Source organism: Lactuca saligna, chromosome 2 (genome assembly GCF_052625555.1).
Source record: "Lactuca saligna cultivar CGN05327 chromosome 2, ASM5262555v1, whole genome shotgun sequence".
Taxonomy (NCBI): Eukaryota; Viridiplantae; Streptophyta; class Magnoliopsida; order Asterales; family Asteraceae; genus Lactuca; species Lactuca saligna.
The window spans coordinates 134407760-134432346 of record NC_136418.1 but is presented as its reverse complement, the minus strand read 5'-3'; the positions used below and the strand labels follow the sequence as shown (position 1 = coordinate 134432346).

The following is a 24587-nucleotide window of genomic DNA, read 5'->3' as shown; positions in this document are numbered from 1 at the left end:
TTCGTTTTCAAATTGTATAAAAAGGTAGGATTGACTTGCTAACTATACCCATTATAGTTTTTCAGATAGTATGTTCCATTTCGTAGACATAACTTAGTGATATAATTGCCCTTGTATACATAAGATGTTTGTATCGATATTCGAAGTTAGAAATTTCATTTATGTTTAGAAAACGATACTTTTAACGTGTAATGTACTTGTATTTCCCCCCCTAAAACATGAAAAAGAGTTGAAAAGTAGGGGTATGAACTCACTCGTTAAGTTTGAAGAGAGGGGCTAGAGTTGAGCAGAGTTTCGATCGCGGATAGTTGCGTTGTCGGGCTCTTCGGGAACTTCTGCAACGTAAATCTTTCGTCGGGGCTCGAGTGCGGAAACCGAGGTGAGAAAAGGGTCTCTGGGGCTGGGAGAATGTCTGAGAAATGGTGAAGGTGTGCCAAAACCCGAGCCTTATGCCCTCTATTTATAGGGCTGAAAAGCCCCGTACGCGGCGCGTACTGCCGGAGTACGCGGGGCGTACTTCGGTTACGCGGGGCGTAATAAGGCGTCATGGCTTACGACTCCTGGCTAGCTAGGCGTAGCTTGGGCGGGCCGATGGGACTCGACCCTGGGTCTAGTACGCGGGGCGTACTCCCAGATTACGCAGGGCGTAATCCCTGCTTCCAACTTCTAAATTCCGTAACTTTCGCGTACGAGCTCCGTTTTTCGCGTTCTTTATATACACGCGTAGGTGAGATTATGCTCTACAACTTTCATTTAGATTCCGTCGGCTAGTTTTGACTTTATTTTTAATGATATAATTTTAATAGGCCGGGCCTCCTAAAGTTCGTTACAATTTCATAGATTCTTTATTCGACGTCGGTTTTCGTTTGTCTTTTTATTGTTTTATTATCACCGAGGAGATCTTCAACTTCCGTTTAGGTGGCGATAGTTAAATAATACTCGATCTTCAATCCGAGTTTTTAGCCTTTTACTACTGTTGCGAAACTTTGAAAATTCGTAACTTCTTCATACGAGGTCCAAATTGGGCGATCTTTTTATGCACGCTCATCTTTCAACGAGATCTACGACTTTTGTTTAGATACTTTAAGGCTAAAATGTATTTTATAGAGATTTCACTTTTTACGTCAAATTATGTTTTAACGTCGAGTCGTAATTATACGAGTGGTTATAATTTCTTCAATATAACTCGGTTTTGAGTGTTCTTTATGTCTTTGGAAACCTGGGCATGATATCTAATATTCGATGCATCCCAACTTAGATACCTGAACACTTTATTTTCGAGGTTAATTTCATTGTTTTTAGCTTTCGAGTGTTTACAATGCTTTTGGGAAAAATAGGGTTGTCACATCATCCCCCTGTTAAGGGAATTTCGTCCCGAAATTTAATCTAAGATCAATATTACAATTTAGGAAAAAGATGCGGGTACTTTTGTTTCATTTGATCCTCTCGTTCTCAGGTGTATTCAGGTCCTCGCTTGGCGTTCCAGCGGACCTTCACGATAGGTATGCGGCTTTGTTTGGTCCTTTTGACTTCCCGATCCATGATCTCTACCGGTTCTTCTACAAATTGGAGGTTTTCGTTTATTGCGATTTCGTCTAGAGGGACGACAAGGGTCTCGTCGGATAAGCATTTCTTCAGGTTTGACACATGAAAGGTAGGGTGTACATTGTGGAGTTCCTGAGGTAGTCTAAGTTTGTAAGCCACTGGACCGATCCTCGCAAGGATCTCGAATGGTCCGATGTATCTGGGGTTCAGTTTCCCACGTTTTCCGAAGCGTATCAATCCTTTCCATGGCGAGACTTTTAGTAGGACACGGTCTCCAACTTGGAATTCCAAGGGTTTTCGTCTCTGATCTGCATAACTCTTTTGTCTATCCCTTGATGCCTTTAGACGTTCTCGGATTTGAACAATCTTCTCCGTAGTTTCCCGTATGATTTCTGGCCCAGTAAGTGTGTTGTCAGTTGCTTGTCCTTTTGCTAGTTGGGTGTCTCCCACTTCGGCCCAGCATAAAGGTGACCTGCACTTGCGGCCATAGAGGGCTTCGAACGGGGCAGCTTTGATACTGGTGTGGTAGCTATTGTTGTACGAGAACTCGACCAAGGGTAGATGTGTGTCCCATGCTTTGCCGAAATCGATTATGCAGGCCCTCAGCATGTCTTCTAGGGTTTGTATGGTTCTCTCGCTCTGGCCGTCGGTTTGAGGGTGATAGGCGGTACTCATGTCTAGTCTTGTCCCCAAAGCTCTTTGTAGCGACTGCCAGAATCTTGAGGTGAATCTACTATCTCGGTCCGAGATAATGGATACGGGCACACCGTGCAGTCGTACAATTTCCCTGAGGTACGTCCTTGTTAACTTCTCCAATTTATCCGTCTCTTTGATCGGTAGGAAATGCGCTGATTTAGTTAACCTGTCGACAATTACCCAAATGGTGTCGAGTCCGTTTGTCGTTTTGGGTAACTTGGTTATGAAATCCATAGTTATCCGCTCCCACTTCCATTCGGGTATTTCTGGTTGTTGTAATAAACCTGAAGGTTTTTGGTATTCTATTTTGACCTTAGCGCACGTCAGACATTTACTCACGTAGGTAGCAATTTCGGCTTTCATGTTCGGCCACCAGTACAACTTCTTGAGGTCGAGATACATCTTGTCGGAGCCGAGATGTATGGAGTATCGTGTTTTATGGGCTTCGTCCATGAGGATTTCTCTGAATCCACCAAACTTTGGTGTCCATATTCGATCCATGAAATAACGAACTCCGTCGTTCTTGGTTTCAAGATTCTTATCCATTCCCCTTAGGGTTTCTCCTGCCACATTTTCAGCTTTCAAGGCTTCCATTTGGGCTTCCTTGATTTGCGTGGACAGGTGGGAATGGATCGTCATAGTTAGGGACTTCACTCGGCGACCGGAGTATTCCTTCCTACTGAGTGCATCCGCCACCACATTAGCCTTTCCGGGGTGATATCGAATTTCGCATTCGTAATCACTTAGTAGCTCTACCCACCGTCTTTGTCTCATGTTGAGTTCTTTCTGGTTGAGAATATGTTGAAGGCTTTTATGGTCAGTGAAGATCGTGCATTTTGTGCCGTAGAGGTAGTGTCTCCATATCTTTAGAGCGAAAACGACTGCTCCTAGCTCAAGATCGTGCGTTGTGTAGTTCACTTCATGCGTCTTTAGTTGTCTGGAGGCATAGGCGATGACCTTCCCTCGTTGCATCAGGACACAACCGAGTCCTTGGTTTGATGCATCACAATAGACCACGAAGTCCTCTGTCCCTTCTGGCAGGGTTAGGATGGGCGCACTACACAATGCTCGTTTTAGCATTTGAAATGCGGCATCTTGTTTTTCTCCCCAGTCGAAGGTCACATTTTTCTGAGTTAGTGTGGTGAGTGGCTTGGCAATCTTGGAAAAATTTTGTATGAACCTTCGGTAATACCCGGCGAGTCCTAAAAATTGTCGGATCTCGGTAGGGGTTCTTGGGATCGTCCAATTCTCTATTGCCTTGATCTTCGAGGGATCCACATGTATTCCTTCCTTGCTTACTACGTGTCCTAGAAAATCCACCTCTCGAATCCAAAATTCGCACTTGGAAAATTTTGCATAAAGTTTCTCTGCCCTTAATGTTTCCAGAACTTGGCGGAGATGTTGGCTGTGTTCTTCCTGGTTTCTAGAATAGATGAGTATATCATCTATGAACACGATCACGAATTTGTCCAGGAAAGGGCGACATACTCGATTCATCAAATCCATGAACACTGCTGGAGCGGTTGTCAATCCGAAGGGCATCACTACAAACTCGTAGTGACCATATCGTGTTCGGAAAGCCGTTTTGGGGATGTCTCCTTCTAGTACTCGTAGCTGGTGATAACCGGATCTTAGGTCGATTTTCGAGAAGTAGCTCGCTCCTTGTAGTTGGTCAAAAAGGTCGTCTATACGTGGAAGGGGATATCGGTTTTTGATTGTCAGTTTGTTCAGTTCTCGATAATCGATGCACATGCGAAAAGATCCGTCCTTCTTTTTCACGAACAGGACTGGTGCACCCCATGGTGAGAAACTTGGCCTAATGAATCCCTTGCTCAACAGCTCGTTCAATTGACTGGACAGTTCCTGCATCTCGGCTGGAGCTAAACGGTACGGTGACTTTGCTACTGGGGTGGCTCCGGGAATCAAGTCGATTCTGAATTCGACTTGACGTTCTGGTGGGACTCCTGGGAGATCTTCTGGGAAAATGTCTGGGAAGTTGCAGACTTCTGGAATATCTTTAATGTTCTTTGGTTCTTTCTTCTGGTCTACTACGTGGGCTAGAAAGGCATGGTATTCCTTGCGAAGATATTTTTGTGCTTTAATACAGGAGATGATTTGTAATTTTGCACTAGGTTTGTCTCCATATATGATGAGATTTTCGCCGTTGGGAAGATTGAGACGAATGGCCTTTTCATGGCAAAGAATGTCGGCATGGTGAAGACTCAGCCAGTCCATACCGATGATTATATCAAAACTTCTTATCGAAATGGGCATAAGGTCGATTGGAAATAAATGTTCGTTTAAATTTAATGTGCACCCGACGTACATATCACTTGTGCTTTCTGTTTTTCCATTAGCCATTTCTACAGTGAATATTTTATTAAGTGGTTGGGGTTTCTGGTTAAGTAGATGTTTGAATTTATGGCTCACAAAACTTCTCTCCGCACCGCAATCAAATAGTATGCATGCATAAATGTTGTTGAGGAGAAACGTACCCGTAACTACTGTTGGATCAGTTATTGCTTCATTTTGACCTATCGCCAGCACTCTCCCAATACCACCAACATTCCTTGTCTTGGGGCAGTCCCTCTTGAAATGCCCGGTTTCTCCACATCCATAACAGGCTTGACTTACCCCAGTACTAGGAACTTGAGAGAATGGCCGCGCTGGTGCCTTACAGAAACGGGCTGTGTGCCCTTTCCTGTCACAGTTCTTACAGTACATTTCGCGGCAATTACCATGGTGATGGTAGTTGCATTTGCTGCACTTTGGCAAGTTCCCTGCATATTGTTTTGTTGGCGTCGAAGTTGTAGGAGTTGTGCTGGGAGTAGTAGCAGCATGAACCGCCACCATTTGTCTCTTTGAAGGTTCTTGCGAGGTTAGTCCCTTCCTCTTGTTCCAATACTTCTTCTTGCTGTTGTTATTGTTGTCATTGTTCCCTTTGGTTGGTTCAGTTGCGATAGTCGTGACTCCTTGGCAGACGCCATGATCCACAAGCGATTGCGCCAGTTCTTTGGCACTGTCGAAGGTCATGGGCTTTGAAGCTAGTACACTTCCTCGCAGTTGGGGTGATAATCCCCAGATGTATCTCTCAACTTTTTGGCCTTCTAGAATTAACATCCCAGGACAAAGCGTTATCAAATCGCTGAACCTATTGGTGTAGCCTGCGATGTCCGAACCTTTCATCGAAAGGTTCCACAATTCTTGTTCCAGCTTCTGAATTTCGCCCCTTGGGCAGTATTCCCGTAGGAGCATTCGCTTCAAATTCTCCCAACCCATGGAGTTTGCCACCACCAGGGTTAGTGTCTTGACGTGGCCGTTCCACCATGTCAAGGCGCGTTCAGAGAATGTACAGGCAGCAAATTTTACTTTGCTTTCTTCCGGGCATGCGCAAATTTCAAATACGGCTTCCGTCTTCTCTATCCATTGGGATAGAGCCAACACTCCTCCAGTTCCATAAAAGGGAATAGGTTTTCCATTAGTGAAGTCTTTGTAAGTGCAGACTCCAGTACGGCCTTGGCTTGGGCCGTTGGTAAAGCTATTTATTCCACCTCCCGACCCATTGTTGCTCATTTGAGCCATCGCCGCGGTTACAGCGGCCGTTACAGCAGTTTGGAACATAGCTGCATCCATAGTCGGAGGAGGTGGTGGAGGTGGTGCTGGAGTTGAGTTTCTGCGTGTTGTTCTACGAGGAGGCATGTTCTGGTAGAGAAAATAAGAATAAATACTATAAGTTTCTAATGTCTTGACAATCGTGTAATTGAGGGTTAGTCGTATCTTGTAATTTGTTTTGACTTTAGTTTTTGGTTTCAAATTAGATATAACAATTTAATTAATTTCGAGAGGTATATAAAGAGGCACTGCATATATATATATATATATATATATATATATATATATACATCACACCTAAGGTGTGTTTCTTTAGGCTTCTAGGAAAATTTAACCTATTTAAGAGGTCTCCGTTTTACAGATACAAAAGGAAATAAGAGAAAAACTTTTATCCGCAGTCCTAGTCTATATCAAAATTTCTTGGAGCTTGAACAAACTCTACTTGTGGCGTTTGGAGCTGGATTCGGCATCTGGCCGTTTGACTCCCATCAGTCGCCTCTCGAATTCCGCTTGTTGTTCTTTCATCTCTCTTATGTCATCTAGCGCTGTTATCATTTGGTTCTGTAGTGTCCCCGTGTAGATTTGGAGATTCTCATGTAGTCCATCCAAACGGCTGATGTCGGAGGCGTTACCTTGGGTAGCAGCATTGATCTCTCGAATTCGGGTTGCTTGTTGGTCTGCCTGGTAGCTCTGGTTAGCTATAGCGTTCACGACAACGGGAAGTGCTCGATCAGCTGAGCCTCCTCCACTGACGTTGTAAAAATCCCGACACATGCCAAATGGAGGACGCACGCCTTGCTGACGGCTCCAGTAGTAGAGGTGGCTTCCCCATATGGGAATGGGTCCCGGTTGATGTGGCCTGATCACTGGAGGATGGGGGATGGGAGGGTCAATTACTTCTGGTTCGGAATCTGTTCCGCTAGAAATTTCCACGATCTCCTCGTCGACTTCGTATTCCTCTCCGACCTCGATTTTGAATTCTTCTTCGACCTCTTCTTCGATTTCTTCTTCGATTTCCTCTGGGTCTTCCTCCGGGTCTTCTTCTATCCAGCCGCCGTTACCTTGATTTAGGTAGTAGGGGTCTCCCGGTAAAGGAAATCCAGCCATTTGTCTATACTGGGATAGAGGTATGAGATTTTTATAAGAAAAGAATTTCTAATTAACGAATTCCTAAGCCTATTTATATCTTTACTGAGCGCAATGTTTTATCGTTTATTAATAGACTTATATTATTTCAATTTAGTGAATTTAGATTTTATAAGTTTTTGGCTTGTTGACTACTACGACCATTCCTCGACGTATATTGGTCAAATCCAGGATAAATATAGTTGATCAGGCTATATTTATTCTTGATCTGGTTACATACCCCAAGGCTCAATCGTGGTATTGCAACTTGCCATTCTACTTTTTAGAAAAACTTGTCATGACGCGAGACTGATACGTGCGGTAAAAATGTATATATTTAAAAGAAAATATATTTCTATGAAAATGTTGTTACCAGAGGGTTTTTGGTTCCCGTTGTATTTATAGTTTGTATATCTTATGTGGTTAGATATACTTGGTTCACTATAAACAATGCTCTGATACCAATCTGTCACACCCCCAAACCGGAATGGCGGAAACATTCGGGGGTAGATGACTTCACGTAGTATCACAACGATTGAATATTGTAAAGAAAGTAACACAACCATCATATATATATATATATATTAATGAAAACGTGTATTGTTGCGTTATACATGTTATCAAAAGAATATTACAATATGATGAATAAATGTTTAATGATAAAATCATCCTTTGTGTTCCTTCTTCCAAAAGCAGGTAGTTTACCTGTATCACTGATTCCCTGAGAAATACAAGTGGTTTTGAAAAGTGTCAACATTTAAGTTGGTGAGTTCATGAGTGTTCCGAGTTGAAAAGTATATTCCTTTTTGGTGGTAATTTGGTAAACGAAATCTTTAGAAAATCCAATATTTTCTTGTAACATGTAAAAGGTTCCAAAGTTGGAATGTGTTAGTAACTTTTATAAACAATTGATAACAATAATTTAGTATGAAAATATAATGTAGAAATACTGCGATGCACATATGAACCTTGTAAATCAATCTTGTTTTATACTTTTTATGTGAGTTTTATAACCATACTATTGACACTGACGGCCTGTAACAACATTCTTCAAGTGTTGTAGTGTTATGACATTTGTCACCCCAGACCTGCCGGTCTAACTATAGCTAGTAGTTTAGGTGCGGGATTGTCAATCCCGTATAGATCTATACACAAGTATCACGCTCTCCCTCCAAGAGATTATGGTATATAATACAGGACTTGAAATGCGTACAAAAATGTACGTTGAAGTTTAAATGTCTCACATTACCTAGTATAAATAGATTTACAATGAAATGACTTTACTCCTTTTTGAACGTGTTTCGTTTTCAAATTGTATAAAAAGGTAGGATTGACTTGCTAACTATACCCATTATAGTTTTTCAGATAGTATGTTCCATTTCGTAGACATAACTTAGTGATATAATTGCCCTTGTATACATAAGATGTTTGTATCGATATTCGAAGTTAGAAATTTCATTTATGTTTAGAAAACGATACTTTTAACGTGTAATGTACTTGTATTTCCCCCCCTAAAACATGAAAAAGAGTTGAAAAGTAGGGGTATGAACTCACTCGTTAAGTTTGAAGAGAGGGGCTAGAGTTGAGCAGAGTTTCGATCGCGGATAGTTGCGTTGTCGGGCTCTTCGGGAACTTCTGCAACGTAAATCTTTCGTCGGGGCTCGAGTGCGGAAACCGAGGTGAGAAAAGGGTCTCTGGGGCTGGGAGAATGTCTGAGAAATGGTGAAGGTGTGCCAAAACCCGAGCCTTATGCCCTCTATTTATAGGGCTGAAAAGCCCCGTACGCGGCGCGTACTGCCGGAGTACGCGGGGCGTACTTCGGTTACGCGGGGCGTAATAAGGCGTCATGGCTTACGACTCCTGGCTAGCTAGGCGTAGCTTGGGCGGGCCGATGGGACTCGACCCTGGGTCTAGTACGCGGGGCGTACTCCCAGATTACGCAGGGCGTAATCCCTGCTTCCAACTTCTAAATTCCGTAACTTTCGCGTACGAGCTCCGTTTTTCGCGTTCTTTATATACACGCGTAGGTGAGATTATGCTCTACAACTTTCATTTAGATTCCGTCGGCTAGTTTTGACTTTATTTTTAATGATATAATTTTAATAGGCCGGGCCTCCTAAAGTTCGTTACAATTTCATAGATTCTTTATTCGACGTCGGTTTTCGTTTGTCTTTTTATTGTTTTATTATCACCGAGGAGATCTTCAACTTCCGTTTAGGTGGCGATAGTTAAATAATACTCGATCTTCAATCCGAGTTTTTAGCCTTTTACTACTGTTGCGAAACTTTGAAAATTCGTAACTTCTTCATACGAGGTCCAAATTGGGCGATCTTTTTATGCACGCTCATCTTTCAACGAGATCTACGACTTTTGTTTAGATACTTTAAGGCTAAAATGTATTTTATAGAGATTTCACTTTTTACGTCAAATTATGTTTTAACGTCGAGTCGTAATTATACGAGTGGTTATAATTTCTTCAATATAACTCGGTTTTGAGTGTTCTTTATGTCTTTGGAAACCTGGGCATGATATCTAATATTCGATGCATCCCAACTTAGATACCTGAACACTTTATTTTCGAGGTTAATTTCGTTGTTTTTAGCTTTCGAGTGTTTACAATGCTTTTGGGAAAAATAGGGTTGTCACAAGACCCAACATTGGCATTCCAATCTAGGGTATTCCATCTCGAGGATGATTGGACCCTATGATTGACTAGGCATGGGGTGTTCCTTATGGTTGATTGGACCTGACATGTTTGATGGTATACGTTATCTATATGTGTGTGTTGGTACATTGGGGGAGGGGGAAACTCCCTAAGCTTTGTTTTACGGTTTTAGTTTATTGTTTCAGGTAGTCCGAATAATCGTGGAAAGGCGAAGGCGTGACCGTACACATCTCCTTGTTATGGTGTTTTATGATTTTAGGATACTCTGATGTTGGATAGATATTTTGGAAACATTGGTTTGTAAATATTTTATAACTTCAGTATGTTTTTGAAAAGTTTAAATTTGTTGTGAATTTCGGTAGTGTTACAAGTTGGTATCATAGCCATGGTTTCTGTGATTTGGAGGAACACTTGTGTGAATCCAGTCTCAAACTAAGGAAAAAGGTTTTAAAAATGATTTTCAAATTGTTTTCAAAATAATCAAAGAAGATGTGATGTGTACGATCAACCAGAGCCAGTAAGTAGACCCTAAGTTACCACATTGTTTTTGATATTGTGATATGTTAGAATAACATGCTAGTGATAGGCTAGGGATCTTCAAGAATTGCATGATAGAATTTCCTATTATATGATGCCTGGTAGCCTATGATTTCCTTTTTATATGAGGCGGCACTCGTCGGCGAGGCAACCGCTTAGCAGTCCTGTGTGGTCGGAACAACGACAAAGGGGGGTGGTGGCAGCTGATCATCACACATGGCGGCTGGAAAAATGGTATCTCATGTTTAGGGTTTGGAGATGCGACATGGAGGAGGGCACCGAGTTAAGTCCCGTATTCATTTCAAACTTCCTTCATTTTTTCGAGTTCAACCCCTCCTCCACCAAAGCTTGTCAAATTAAATCCAAAACTTACACTTTAATTAGCTCTTGCCTCTATAAAATCTTTTCAACTTTAATCCTATATTTACCCTTCAGCCCCTCTCTTCAAGATTTTATTTCAATTTAAATCCATAATTTACCAAACAACCCTCAACCTCCAAAATTCTTTACAAACTAATATGAAAATTACATTTTAACACCCAAACTCTCAATTATGACTTTTTAACCCCTAAAACCAACGCCTTGCTAAATTATCCCGCATTTAGGCTACTATTCATTTAAAATTTATCTGTTTATTTAATTAATAAACAGGATATTACATCATTAGGTTAACAAAATTGATCATTAACTTTCAAAAGAGTAAGTTTTGAGTTATGGATTCTGATAATTACTTTGAGTTTATTTCCTCTATTGCGACTTAACAATAGGGCACAAGGTGCCGTCTGGGTCCGGAAACACCACCCCTAGAAGAAATTTTTGAAGGGGTCTGTAGTGGCAATTACGACATAGACTGCAGTGCTCAAGCAATGTTTGCGGTGGTCGAGATCAAGGTCTATATTGCGTGAGAGCAAGGTATGTGATGCTTTGTAGCAAGGTCTATGGTGCTTGAGATCAAGGTGTGAAATCTCGAGGACATGTTCGACATTTTTGTTTTAACCCACAAATAGTTTTTTAAGTTAACCCGTCTTTCTAAATAGACCGCCATTTATCTCTATCTTTGTAACCTTCAGCAAAAAAATATGTGTGTGTGTGACATATGTATTTCTACAATCCACATAAAATATCTCTATAGTACGTTCATGGATTAGCCAATTTCCAAGCATGTGAACCATGTTTGTGAACTTCATTATTTCTTGATGTTTTTGTTTTATTCACATCTTTATTGTGTTGTGTTTACCAATTATTTATCGTAACAATTAACGTTACAATTAGACAACTAAAATCAAACCGAGTAAGATTTGTTTTGATTGTTTGAACCAAACACCAAATCGAAAATCAACTAACATCAAACAAAAATTTATTGGATTGGATTATTATTATTATTATTATTATTATTATTATTATGTGAAATATGTATTGAAGTCTTACTATTTTACCCTAATTTACGAATAAACCCTAAATTAAAGTTTGTTTATGATAGAACATAAATTACCGGTAAAAAGTAACGATTTGGCCTTTTTCCCAGTTTCTCGGTTTTAATGCTAACCTGAACGCCTAGTCATTAAATGAGTTGGAAAAATCTCTATTAAAACTTATTATTTTACCATAATTTACGAATAAGTCACAAACTGAAAATTTGTTTACGGAAAATCATGAATTACCGATAAAAGTGTTGATTTGACCATTTTCTCCCTACAACACACATTTTACGGGTTTTATTACTAACCTAGACTCTAGTTATTAAATGAGCTAATGAGATGAATATAACGAGTTATATAATGTTATGTTTAATGTAAATCTTGATATTCATCTCATCGGCTCATTTAATGACTAGGCATCAATGTCAACAATGAAACCGATAAAATGTGTGTTACCGGAAAAAAAGACAGGAAATAAGTTGATGATATGGATATGATAACTTACATAAAATTACAGAAGACAATTTGAGATTTCTTATAAACTTAAAAATAATGAAGTTGTTGCTAGTTTATGTAATTATTTTAGTCATCGTTGGATGCATTTCATATTCCAAAAAAATACAATGTAATTGGATACCAAATTTTACGGTAGAAGTAACATTATATAACTCATCGTATCCATCTCATCAACTTATTTAATGACTACGTGTCCATTTCAATAATAAAACCGGTAAAATGTGTGTAATAAGGATAAAAAGGAAAAAAAAACATTATTTTTACTAGTAATTCATAGTTTTTTGTTTATAGATTTTAGTTTGGAAGTTATTTATAAATTATGGTAAAATAATGAGATAATGAAGATTTCTCCGGCTCATTCCAGATAAACTATAAAACCAGTATTCCTGGAAAAAAATGATCAAATAGTCACTTGTACCGATAATTCATGATTTTTTATAAACAAATTTTAATTTGAGACTTATTTATATAAATTAGAGAAAACTGTAATAAAGTCCCTACATATTAGCCTCATAATCGATTTAGTCCCTATATATTTTTTTTATTCAATTAAGTCTCAAATACCGGTAATCGTATTCAATTTAACCATTTGACTCGGTCAATAAGTCATCCAACTTTCAAAAATTACATTTTTGTCCCAGATTTCAAAATTTATTACAAAATTGATCCAAATTTTACACTTTTGGCCTAGATTTTATATTTTGTTATAAATTTGGTCCAAACTTTACCTTTTTTGCCCAAATTTTAGAATTTTATTATGAATTCATCATAACTTTATTTTTTTTACAACATTTTTTCTCAAAGAATTGTTTCTAATAAGTTTTTTCTTTATAAAATTATATTTATACAAAAAAAAAAAACTTATTTTCACTTAAATATCTTATATTTTCTATATAAAAACTTTTTTTATATGAAATATCTAGTTATAAAAATAAATATTTATTGAGTATACAAATATAGGGAAAACCGTAATAAAGTCCCTATATATTGGCCTTATAATTAATTTAGCCCCTATATTTATTTTTTTATTCAATTAAGTCTCAAATACCGGTAATCGTATTCAATTTAACCATTTGACCCGGTCAACAGGTCATTCAACTTTCAAAAATTACATTTTTGACCCAGATTTCAAAATTTATTACATATTTGATCCAAAATTTATTACAGTTTTGGCCCAGATTTTAAATTTTGTTACAAATTTGGTCAAAACTTTACCATTTTTGCCCGAATTTTAGAATTTTATTATGAATTCATCTCAACTTTAGGTTTTTTTTACAACTTTTTTCTCAAAAAATTGTTTATAATATGTTTTTTCTTTATAAAATCATATTTATACAAAAAAAACATATTTTCACATAAAAATCATATATTTTTTATATAAAAACTTTTTTAAAAAACTTTTTTGTATATGAAGTATTTAGTTATAAAAATATATATTTATTAAGTATATAAATATATACAAATCCGTTTTTATATTTATATACTTAATAAATATGTATTTTTATAACTAGATACTTCATATACAAAAAAGTTTTAAAAAAAAGTTTTTATATAGAAAATATAAGATTTTTATGTGAAAATACATTTTTTTTGTATAAGTATGATTTTATAAAGAAAAAACATATTAGAAACAATTTTTTGAGAAAAAAAGTTGAAAAAAAAATCTTAAAATTAGGATGAATTCATAATAAAATTCTAAAATTTCGGCAAAAAGGGTAAAGTTTTGACAAAATTTGTAACAAAATTTAAAATTAGGGCCAAAAGTGTAAATTTTGGACCAAATTTGTAATAAAATTTTAAATCTAGGGCAAAAATATAATTTTTGAAAGTTGGATGACCTGTTGACTGGGTCAAAGAGTTAAATTGAATATGATTACCGGTATTTGGGACTTAATTGAATAAAAAATAAATATAGGAACTGAATCGATTATGAAGCCATTATGTAAGGACTTTATTGCTGTTTTCCCTATAAACTAATATGATTTTACTTAAGATTGATATATTATTATTGTTTTAATATAAGGAAATTTACAGAAAAGTTTCAAATTTTTGGGAAAAATTTCAAAAAAATCTTTTTCTTTTAATAGAAAATTTTCATTATTTTGAAAAAATTATATCATTTGTTATTTGCTGTTATAATATAAAAATGAACTTTTTCATTAATTTGGATAAAATGTTAAATAATTTGAACATTTTAATTTAAAAAAACTTTTAAAACTTTATTGAAACAAAAACGAGAATTTTTAGATTTCACTTTAATATAAAACAAATTTAAAAAATATTTTTTTCTTTTTTTCGTTTTGTTATTTTTATTATTTTTATTATTTATATATAAGGTTCTATGGTGTAGTGGTTAGCACTCTGGACTTTGAATCCAGCGACCTGGGTTCGACTCCCGGTAGGACCTCCTTTTTTTTTTTTAAAGGTTAGCGAAAAAGTGAGAGCCACGTTTTATCGGCAAACTTTGTTTTTATTCTTTATTTTGAATACAGACGAAGCTCCTTTGCAAAACATAGAACCCTACTAGAACCAGCTAAAACCCCAAACGCTTTTTACAACAATGGAGCTCTGCACTTCTACTCGTTGCATCCCAAATCGTCTACAAAAACTTACATCCTTTACCCCTTACAGAACTTGCTTGCAATGGAAATTCTCTGTCCCTTTGAAACCAAACTCGATTTCTCGCAACAATCAAGGTGCACAGTCTCTCACTCGTAACTGTTTTACTCATCTGCTTTTTTCGTTCAATTTTCGATTCGTGATCTTTAAATACACTTCATAAATCGAATTTTGTTAGATATAATTAGTTTCTGGATCATTTTGGCTTCCACTTGCGAGTATAGGGCTCAGATCTCTTTGAATATACTGCTTTCAAGGAAATATGTAATTTGATGATTCTAGTACATAAAAACGTTGTATTCTGTATTGCTCCTTGTTAACCCTAAACTTACAGTATTCATTTACTTGTACGATTGCGTCCATTGTGGCCAAAATGATGAATTTCAGGACAAGATCTATAAAACTTTTTGTGTTGAAAATTGAGAATCAACAATGACCTACAGGAGATATTGGTTTCATGGAAAACGAACTGATTCTCATCATCTCATATACTTTGCTTCATAGGATCACGCCATTACAACTACTCTTCTATAAAAGCATCAGCGTCTGATGAAACATCAAGTGGAGCAAATCAGTATGTCAAAGAAGAACCAAAAGTGCTCAACTACTCACCAGTAGAAGAAGCACCAAATCCTGATGAACCATCAAATGGAGCAAATCAGTATCTCAATGAAGAACCTGATAGTGGAGTGACAGAAGCTCAATCTGATGAGAAAAGTGGATTTGGAGGATTTAGTCTATTCAAAGATGATGATGATGCCACATCAGCTGATCAATTCCCTCAGTTTGATTTTCTAAACAAACTCAATATGGAGGTATGCTTAATGCTTAATGCTTTTACTCATAGATATAATCTTACAACAACTATATCAATCTTTTCTTTTTGATCTATGAATTGACTACATACTTTTACTTGTTTTGTAGTTGGATTTTGAGGACACCTTTTCAATTTCTTTACTAGGTGTAGGTGGTGTTACAGCCTTATGGTTAACTGCATCAATAGTTGGAGCCATTGATAATATACCTTTGGTATGTTATTTGCTTTTTTATATTTGCTAATATAAAATCATAATATAATAATATATACCATAACCTTAATTTCATTTTTGTGTTATCAGTTTCCAAAATTGATGGAAGTTGTAGGCCTTGGCTACACTATCTGGTTTAGCACACGCTACTTGCTCTTTAAGGTAATATTATATAGGCAATAAATAGTAACATATTTTTATTTATTTCAATAAATGATATTGATTATTTATTTTGCAGAAAAACAGAGATGAATTGGCATCAAAGATTGAAGAAATTAAGCAACAGGTTTTGGGGTCGAAAAATTGACATGTGAGATCTCACTGAAATTATCCTTTTTACATAACTCTAGATTTCATACTAGCTTTTAGATATAACAGGATGATGCTTATATGTGAATAAATTTATGATTATATAAAGTTGTTTCATTTTAGCTTGAATTATGGAGAATTGAAGTATTTTGAATTTTTGAGATGAGGTGTCTAAGTTTTAAAATTTATGATTATATAAAGTTGTTTCATTTTAGCTTATTAAATATACATGCAAGTTTATAGCTATAGCTATAGTCATATGTTTGGCAATGAGTTTTTGAGAGTTTTCTGTGGAGTTGTTAAAGAAAAAATTGAAGGGTGGCAATTCATAACATATACACTATCAAAATATAACACATGAAACAACATTCGGATGAAATTCAATTTTAAATTTGTGTTCCTGTCAACCGTTAAAAAACACAATGTCATGTTCGTGTTCAAAAAGTCGACATGATGTTAACATTTGTTTGTCGTGGTTTTTATGATTAGTTATGATTTAAATAAACTAAAAGTTTATTTCATATTATATTTATCTTTTTTTGTTCTGTTGGTCGTTTATATGGTGTTATAATTGAATTGTTTTCGTGTTATTACTCAAAAAACGACGGGTCATATATTGTCATGTTCGTATTATATAAAAAACTGTCATTATCATGTCGTGTTAGCTAAAAACACGACATAACTTGTCAATTTATCACCCTAATAACTTTCAATAATATATAATAGAATTCAATACCAAATTTTATTTTAACATGCTGATAAATTAATAAGATATACCTATGATATATTTTTTATGTGACGAATGAATGTCATCAAGTGGGTATCAATTAGCAATAATTTTTTTTGTGGACTTCCGGAAATCTCTTTCATGTAGCTTGGCAAGGAAATTTTGAGTTATGGGTATAGGATCCTTTACATGTAAGACCTATTGCTCATGCAATTTGGGATCCTCATTTTAGTCTCTAGAAGCTTTTACTCGACGTGGTGCTCTTGGCCCAGTGAATATCGGTTATTCTGGTGTTTATCAGTGGTGGTATACAATTGGTTTACGAACTAATGAAGATCTTTATACTGGAGCTCTTTTTCTATTATTAATTTATGCCGTATCTTTAATAACGGGATTTATTTGGGTTTTTTAAACACTTTTTGAGTGTATGGTTTATTTGGATTTTTTAAACATTTTTCATATGATACAAGAAAAAAATAGTTGTTTCAAAAAAGTTTTTCACTAATATCCAAATTTATAGGGAAAATGACTTGTCATGGTAATTATTTTTTCGTCTTGTTCATGTTTATACAACTTTTTTTTAACAAATTTGACAATTTTAACTTGTTAAATGTGTTTATATATTACCATTGTCACCTACTATAACAACTGACAATGGTAATATATGAACATATTTAACAAGTTAAATGGTTAATGTATTTAAAAAAATTCCCTAAATATGAAAATTTTCTTTTTTTCTTTTTGTAAATTTCTTAAGACTTTTTATAATTTCCTATAATATTTTTATGATATTTTTCCTATAGGTTTTTCTAATACACTATTTTAATTTTTTTCTTATATGTTTTTTATAACTTTTTCTACTTTCATATAATTTTAGTACACATGCTTTTAAAACAAATATTTTCTAAATGTTATGTCTTAATTTTTCATACAAGGTTTTAACTTTTTTTTCCTTGTTTTCTTTCTTTCTTTTTATTTATTATTATTTTTTTTTACATTTTCATATAATTTTTTTTTATAACTTTCATACAATATACATTCTCAACTTTTTTACAACATTTTTAAAGTGTTTAACAAATTTTATATAACAATTTAATATTTTTTTTATAATATTTTAAAAAACTTTCGTTAAATACTAGTTTAAAACGATGTATTAAAAAAATTAAAAGTTTATAATCTTCTAATTAAAAAGTATTAAAATATTGTAATACTTTTAAAACATTTACATTATATAGATTTTTTTTTTAATTTGCTATGTAATATTTTTCTTTTTATCTTTTTAAAAGACCATCCATACTTATTGTTACGTATTTAATTAATTTATTTTTATTGTTAGATATGTTAATTTAAAAATATTGTATATGCTTAAAAACACACACACACACATATATATATATATATATATATATATATATATATATATATATATATATATATATATATATAAAGTGAGAGAGAGAGAGACTTGTTCTAATCACTATTAAAAGTGGGATAAAACATTTTACAAAACAAAAGGATATTTATTAATTAAAAAAAAGTTTAGAATTATCAATATTTAATTATATTTAAAACATTATGGATATTTTAAAAATAATGTTTGAAAAAAAAATAATACAAACAAATATGAAAAATAAAATCACTATTAAAAGTGGGATAAATGACTTATCAGGATAATTAACTTTTTGTTTTGTTCACATTTAGATAATATCTGTTTTTTTTTTACACATTTGTTTATTTAACTTGTTAAATGTATTCACATGTTACCATTGTTACCTGAGATAGCCGGTGACAATGATAATATATGAACACATCAAAAATTAACAAACCAGCAAAATGAAATCCTTTTCTCAAATTTATATACGTATATTCTTGCTTATTAAATTCAATGTCGATTGCAAAAAGATGTTGTAACATAAAACATTCTTAATTAGAACTTATCATAAATGAAAGGATAAATTAATAGCAACAAACATCACGATATACTTGGTCAATATGAAAGCTATGAAAACACCCATATCCCGATGCATCATCAGGATCCTTATATATCATATCAACGCCTTCTTCATCCTTCTACCATATCCATACCTTCAACCATTGTGGAGGCCAAAAGTAAAACATGTGAAAAGAAAAAAGAATAAGTTGAGAAGAAAAGGGCAGCAAAAATGGAGGACGACATACTCAGTGATATACCCGAAGCCTTGCAACTTCGTATCCTCTCTTCTCTTGACGTGAAACAAGCTGTTCAAACATCGATGTTGTCAAGAACTTGGGTTTCTTTGTGGACTAAGATCCCAGTTCTTAAATTCAAATGCCTTTCTTTCAATAACCTCGACGTGTTCAATACATTCGTCAACAAGGTTTTATGTCGTCGTGATCATTTAGCCAAGTTGGACACGTTGAAGTTCATCGTCCACAAAACAAGTACTCAGATTTTAAAGAGTGTTTTTGATTACGCGTTTTTGCATGGTGTCAAGCAGTTGGAAGCATCCATTGTCTTCGGTGGAAACATTGCATGGCCACTTTCTGTATGTGATTCCTTGAGGAGTTTAAAACTGGTATCATGGTTTGATCGGATCAAGTGCCCGTTTCTACCAGGATCCACATCATTCAAGAATCTGACTGTTATATACCTCAAACGTGCACTCATAACGGATGTTGAACCATTCTCAGGGTTTCCGATGTTGGAGAGTTTGACAATGGTTAGTTGTGGTCATTCTAATAACAATAAAACGCTTAGGATACACAATCTTCGACTTTGGCATTTGATAATCTCTACAGGAATGAGCTGCTTGAAACTTGAGACTCCAAGACTCAGATTCTTGAAGTATCGAGGGTATGATTTCCCAAAACATGAGGATCTTAGTGTTCTTGAGACCCTAGTGATTGGTTATTGGGGTTTTTACAACCGTAAACATATTTACAAGCGTCAGGAGAAGCGAGTCTTAGAAGATCTGCTGTTTTTCTTCTCTGGTCTTCATAATGTCAAATCGTTAACGCTATACTCGCCTATTGCTCTTCTTCTATATTTCTATCCAGATGAGTTGGTGAAGCGTAGTTCACCCTTTCGGATGTTGAAGAACGTGAAGCTGGAATTTCCGGTTCATTGTGGTCGAGCGATTGACGTATGTGACGACTCATGTAAGGAATCGGTGTTTAAATGTGTGAAAGATTACTTGCTTCAGCATGTTTCTGATGCCGAATTTACGATCACTCTTCTTAAAGCCGATGAATGGTACGATGATGATATTTGATATGTTTTTGGGTTTAATTGACTTACTCAGCAATCATTGCCACGTAATTTGTTCATAGGATTTAAGAAAGGAGTAGATCGAGGGATGTCGTTAGAATTAATTCAATTTCTTTCAATTGTTCAAAGTTTAGTTGCAATGCAAGTTGGATTTTATATTATTTATATCGTTTTTACTTTCAATGACAATACATGTACCACTAAATTAAAAAGACTATTACATTTCTTTATTTATTTTTAATTTATTTATTGCTTATATCTTATTTTATAATATAATTAATGCAAGTGGGACCCCCTCTCTCATATATTCAACTGAATACCCGCACGTTGTGCAGAAACAATATATAGTTGAAGTCTTTACAAATATATGTTTTTTTAATATAACAATAACGTTGTTGTTAAATTTGTATACTAAATGGATATAATATATTGATTATTTTGAATTATATGATAATATATACATCTATTCAAGGTTGTAGAACTCGCTACTCGGTACCTGCTCGGCCGACTGGGGAGTAGCGAGTACTCGGGAGTACTCGGATTCGGTAATTGATGTAGAAATATTTTTTGGAAAATTATATATGTCAAAACCATAAGTTAAAATCATAATTTGATTAAAATATATAACCAAAATTAGATACATGTGAATACATAAAAACCGAAATACACATAATTGTCTCACTACGTGAATAATTACTGAAAATTTAAGATATATATATATATATATATATATATATATATATATATATATATATATATATATATATATATATATATATATATATATGTAGTAATAATCATATGTTTGTGTTAAATAATAAATCATTAAGTGCATTATACATATTAATTTTGAAATTCTTGATTTTTTTTTCTCTTTTTATGACAATTTTGACCCTTTGACCGAGTTGGCCGAGTTTGACCGAGTAGGCCCGAGTAAGATCGAGTAGGCCCGAGTTTGTCCGATTTTTGACTGAATTTGACCGATTTTTAGCCGGTTTTGACAAAATCCGAGTTTTTTGGCCGAGTTGACATTACTCGCCTCGGTGGAGGGCCGATTCCGAGTAATCAGCCGAGTAGGCCGAGTTTTGCAACACTACATCTATTATAACTGCATAATCTCATTCGTTTGAATGACTTCTACCCGTGAGTTACATATGATTAAATTAACTATAATATATGGTTTAGTGTTATTTATGGTTATTGTTATTGTTAATTAGTTTTTTAAAATTTATTTGCTTAATGTTTTAATTTCTATCATTATAATTATTTAAAAATCAAACATTGTTTTTTAATTTTAAAGGTAACAATATAATCATTTATATAGAGTTATTTTTAATTATTGTTATTGAAGTTATTTTAAGCTACTTATTTGAATTTTTTTAAAGATTATATAAATATCTTTAGGAAATATTTTTGTAGCACCTGGTTCCTGGTATGTAAATCTTATTTGAGTATTTTCCATTTTTAGCCTTGGACTCGGCGAGTCATAGATCCGACTCGCCGAGTAGAGACGGGACCCGGGACACGTTTAAGTTGGCGACTCGACGAGTCCATATCCTGGACTCGGCGAGTCACCGCTGTTGGATGAAACCCTAAGTTTCAGGGGTTTGCACCCTATTTAAACATCATATCCGCCCCATGCCAACCCCCATTCACCCCCAGAGCTCCTAACCCTCGTTCTAAGCTTGTTCCTTGATAGTTTGAGGCTATTGTGTGTGTTCTTGAAGGTTTTGAGGCAAGAAAGGGAAGTAGATCAAAAGGAAGGAAAGGAATCCAGACATCTTTGCACTCTTTCAGCAGTTCCTTTGAGGTATAATCCGTTTTTCCCCTGTTTCTATGCTTATTACTTCATGCAAGTCATTCTTGAGCCAATACCCAAGTTTGTATGTGCAAATTATCTCGTAATAGGCTGATTGGCCCTTAGATCTAGGCATGGTTGAGCTCCAGGAGCTCAGATCTGTTGCCTTTATGGACCCTCATTGCATGAAGACCCTAGATCTACCCTCTTGAGTACATTTTGAACCCTAAAAGCCTCATGGGTGAATATCTACACATAAAGTTGGAAACTTTACGTGTGATTCGTGTTCTAGGAGTCCAGATCTGTGAATGGCATGGACTGGAATCGAGCAAATCTGTGTATTTTGTAGGTGCATGGCAACGACTCGGCGAGTCGTTCATGTGACTCGGCGAGTCCGCTCGCGAGTCTCCGAATTTGTCCCCTCTTCGTAGTGTCGAGTGTGCAGTGAGTCACGGGGTGTGACTCAGTAAGTTGGAAGCTGAACTCATCTATGGAGGAACTCGGCGAGTTCAAGGCAATCTCCTTAGATCAAGAACAGACTTGGCGAGCTGTTCATACAACTCGGCGAGTCTCCGCATAAGTGTTCATCGGATGAAGATGAACTCGACGAGTTGTTCATACAACTCGGCGAGTAGGATGAAGGACTTGAATATCAGTTTAGAAGAAGAACTCGTCGAGTCATAGCCTAACTCGACGAGTAGAAACGGGACTCAGGAGAATCGTCTGGATAGGGACTCGGCGAGTTGGAGAGCCAACTCGGTGAGTCGGGTCAATTGAAAGTTGGCTCTGACTTTGACTTAGGGCTTGACCAGGGGTAAAATGGTCATTTTACCTAAAGGACAGTTAGCAGTGTTTGATTGAGTATGTTGTGGGAATTGCAGCCGGAGGATTTCCGGAGCAGCAGCAGTCAATCAGTTCCCGATCAGTTCAGCAGCTACTTTGAGGTGAGTTACCTTCCAGTAGCGGTGGGTCTACGACCAAAATACCGGCCCACCAGTAGGAGTCGTATGTTAGATGATTGTCTTTGTGATATCATCTTGGTTGCTACTACCTGTTATGTTATATGTTAGCATGATACGTTATATGTGATAGTAGTAGAGTTCGGTTGTTAGGACCAAAGGGTAGCCAGACACCCCCGAAATGTCTGACAGTATGTGATGATATGTTGTATGCTGGCCTGTTATGTTATGCGATAGAGGTAGTAGGAGGAGACCAGTCCCCGAGGATCAGTTGTTAGGACCGATGGGTAGTCAGCACCCCCGAATGGCTTGACATGGGTAGTCAGCACCCCAGAATGGCTTGATACGGGTAGGACGACACCCCAGAATGGCCGTATGGGTAGGTTGGCACCCCAGAATGGCCGTACCGGGTAGTCAGGCACCCCAGAATAGCCTGGTAGTATGTATGTTATGTGTTTGTATGGTATGTGGTACGATGGGGGAACTCACTAAGCTTTGTGCTTACGTTTTACAGTTTTGGTTTCAGGTACCTCTTCTTCGAAGGGGAAGGAGCTGGCGCGGTAGTAGCACATCATGCACACACTCTGGTTTCCGCATTTACGAGATTCACTGGGATTTGTACTCTGATATTTTGATGGGTTGTATGGTTTGGCTTTTAGACATGGTTTACGTTGTGTTATGGTTTGATCAAACAATGTTTTTAATTATTAATGTTTTCTAAAGTAATGTTTTTAAAACGAAATTTTCGGACGTGAAAATTGGGTCGTTACAAGTTTACTTAAATTGAAATTACAATTTAGTTTTTGCATTTATCACTACAATTTATCATTTTTTACTATATACAAAATATTCTTTGATTTTTTAAGTGGAACTGAAATTTATATTTAAGTTGACACTATAATCTTATATTTAAATTAAAAATTGAAGTATTTTGTCAAAACTGTTCAAAAGTTATAGTTTTAAATTGATAATGGTTTATATACAACAACATTTTAAATCTAATAAATTAAGTATAATATGTTAAAAGTTAAAAACATAGTTTTATAAGTAGAAGTAAAGATATTATTTTGAAATTGAAATGTACTTTATTTATGATTACACTTTAGGTTTGATACATATTTAACCTTATTAACCAAACTATAATCATTATTAGAAAGACGTTACAATTTATCACTTTTAACTATTTACTAAATATTCTTTGAGTTGTTTAAGTTGAACTAAAATTTATATTTAAGTTGATCCTGTAAGGTTATATTTAAATTAACAATTTAAGTATTTTATACAAGTTGTTCCAAAATTGTATCTTTAAAATGATAATAATTTACATCCAACAATATATTAAAACTAATAAACTAAGTATAATATGTTAAAAGTTAAAAAACATAATTTTATAAGTAGAAATATAGAAATTATTTTAATATTGAAATTTAGTTTATATATGATTACACTTTAAGTTTGATATTTATTTGGTAACCTTATTAACCAACTTATAATTATTATTAGAAAGACATTGAAAATTCATGGGAGTTTCAAATAAATGTGGTAAAAAAAAAAAAGAATGAGAGTTTCAAATGAATGTGGTAACAAAAAAAATGTTTCATTTATAAGTATATAATGATAATGATAATGATAGATATATATAGATTACTAGGTTTGAACACAACATAAAAAGACTTTACTAGTAATTCAAAATTATACTAAATTAGTTATTAACTTAGACACTCAATCCAACAATTATAGTCCCCTTGATCTTTATTGGTTTTGGCGATGATAGTCCTGCTACATA

At 35.2% G+C, this 24587-nt stretch overlaps 2 protein-coding genes and 1 non-coding gene across 3 annotated transcripts; all 3 read left to right on the top strand.

The window, feature by feature from the left end:
- Positions 1-14449: 14449 nt before the first annotated feature.
- TRNAQ-UUG (transfer RNA glutamine (anticodon UUG)) lies at positions 14450-14521 on the top strand. The gene has a single exon. It is a non-coding gene; the product is annotated as a tRNA-Gln (tRNA).
- A 57-nt stretch (positions 14522-14578) lies between these two features.
- LOC145031701 (uncharacterized) lies at positions 14579-16279 on the top strand. Its single transcript, XM_078980306.1, has 5 exons — positions 14579-14810; positions 15238-15548; positions 15658-15762; positions 15852-15923; positions 16000-16279. The coding sequence occupies exons 1-5, from the start codon at positions 14675-14677 to the stop codon at positions 16066-16068; spliced, it is 693 nt and encodes a 230-aa protein (XP_078836432.1). The 5' UTR covers positions 14579-14674; the 3' UTR covers positions 16069-16279.
- A 2680-nt stretch (positions 16280-18959) lies between these two features.
- LOC145030114 (F-box/LRR-repeat protein At3g26922-like) lies at positions 18960-20048 on the top strand. Its single transcript, XM_078978537.1, has one exon. The coding sequence runs from the start codon at positions 18960-18962 to the stop codon at positions 20046-20048; it is 1089 nt and encodes a 362-aa protein (XP_078834663.1).
- Positions 20049-24587: the final 4539 nt, after the last annotated feature.

Excerpts from the sequence above, each read along its gene's own strand:
- LOC145030114 (XM_078978537.1), top strand. The coding sequence starts at position 18,960 with ATGGAGGACGACATACTCAGTGATATACCCGAAGCCTTGCAACTTCGT.
- LOC145031701 (XM_078980306.1), top strand. The coding sequence starts at position 14,675 with ATGGAGCTCTGCACTTCTACTCGTTGCATCCCAAATCGTCTACAAAAA. Across the intron at positions 15,549-15,657 it reads TAAACAAACTCAATATGGAG|TTGGATTTTGAGGACACCTT; the intron begins GTATGCTTAATG and ends CTTGTTTTGTAG. Across the intron at positions 15,924-15,999 it reads CACGCTACTTGCTCTTTAAG|AAAAACAGAGATGAATTGGC; the intron begins GTAATATTATAT and ends TTTATTTTGCAG.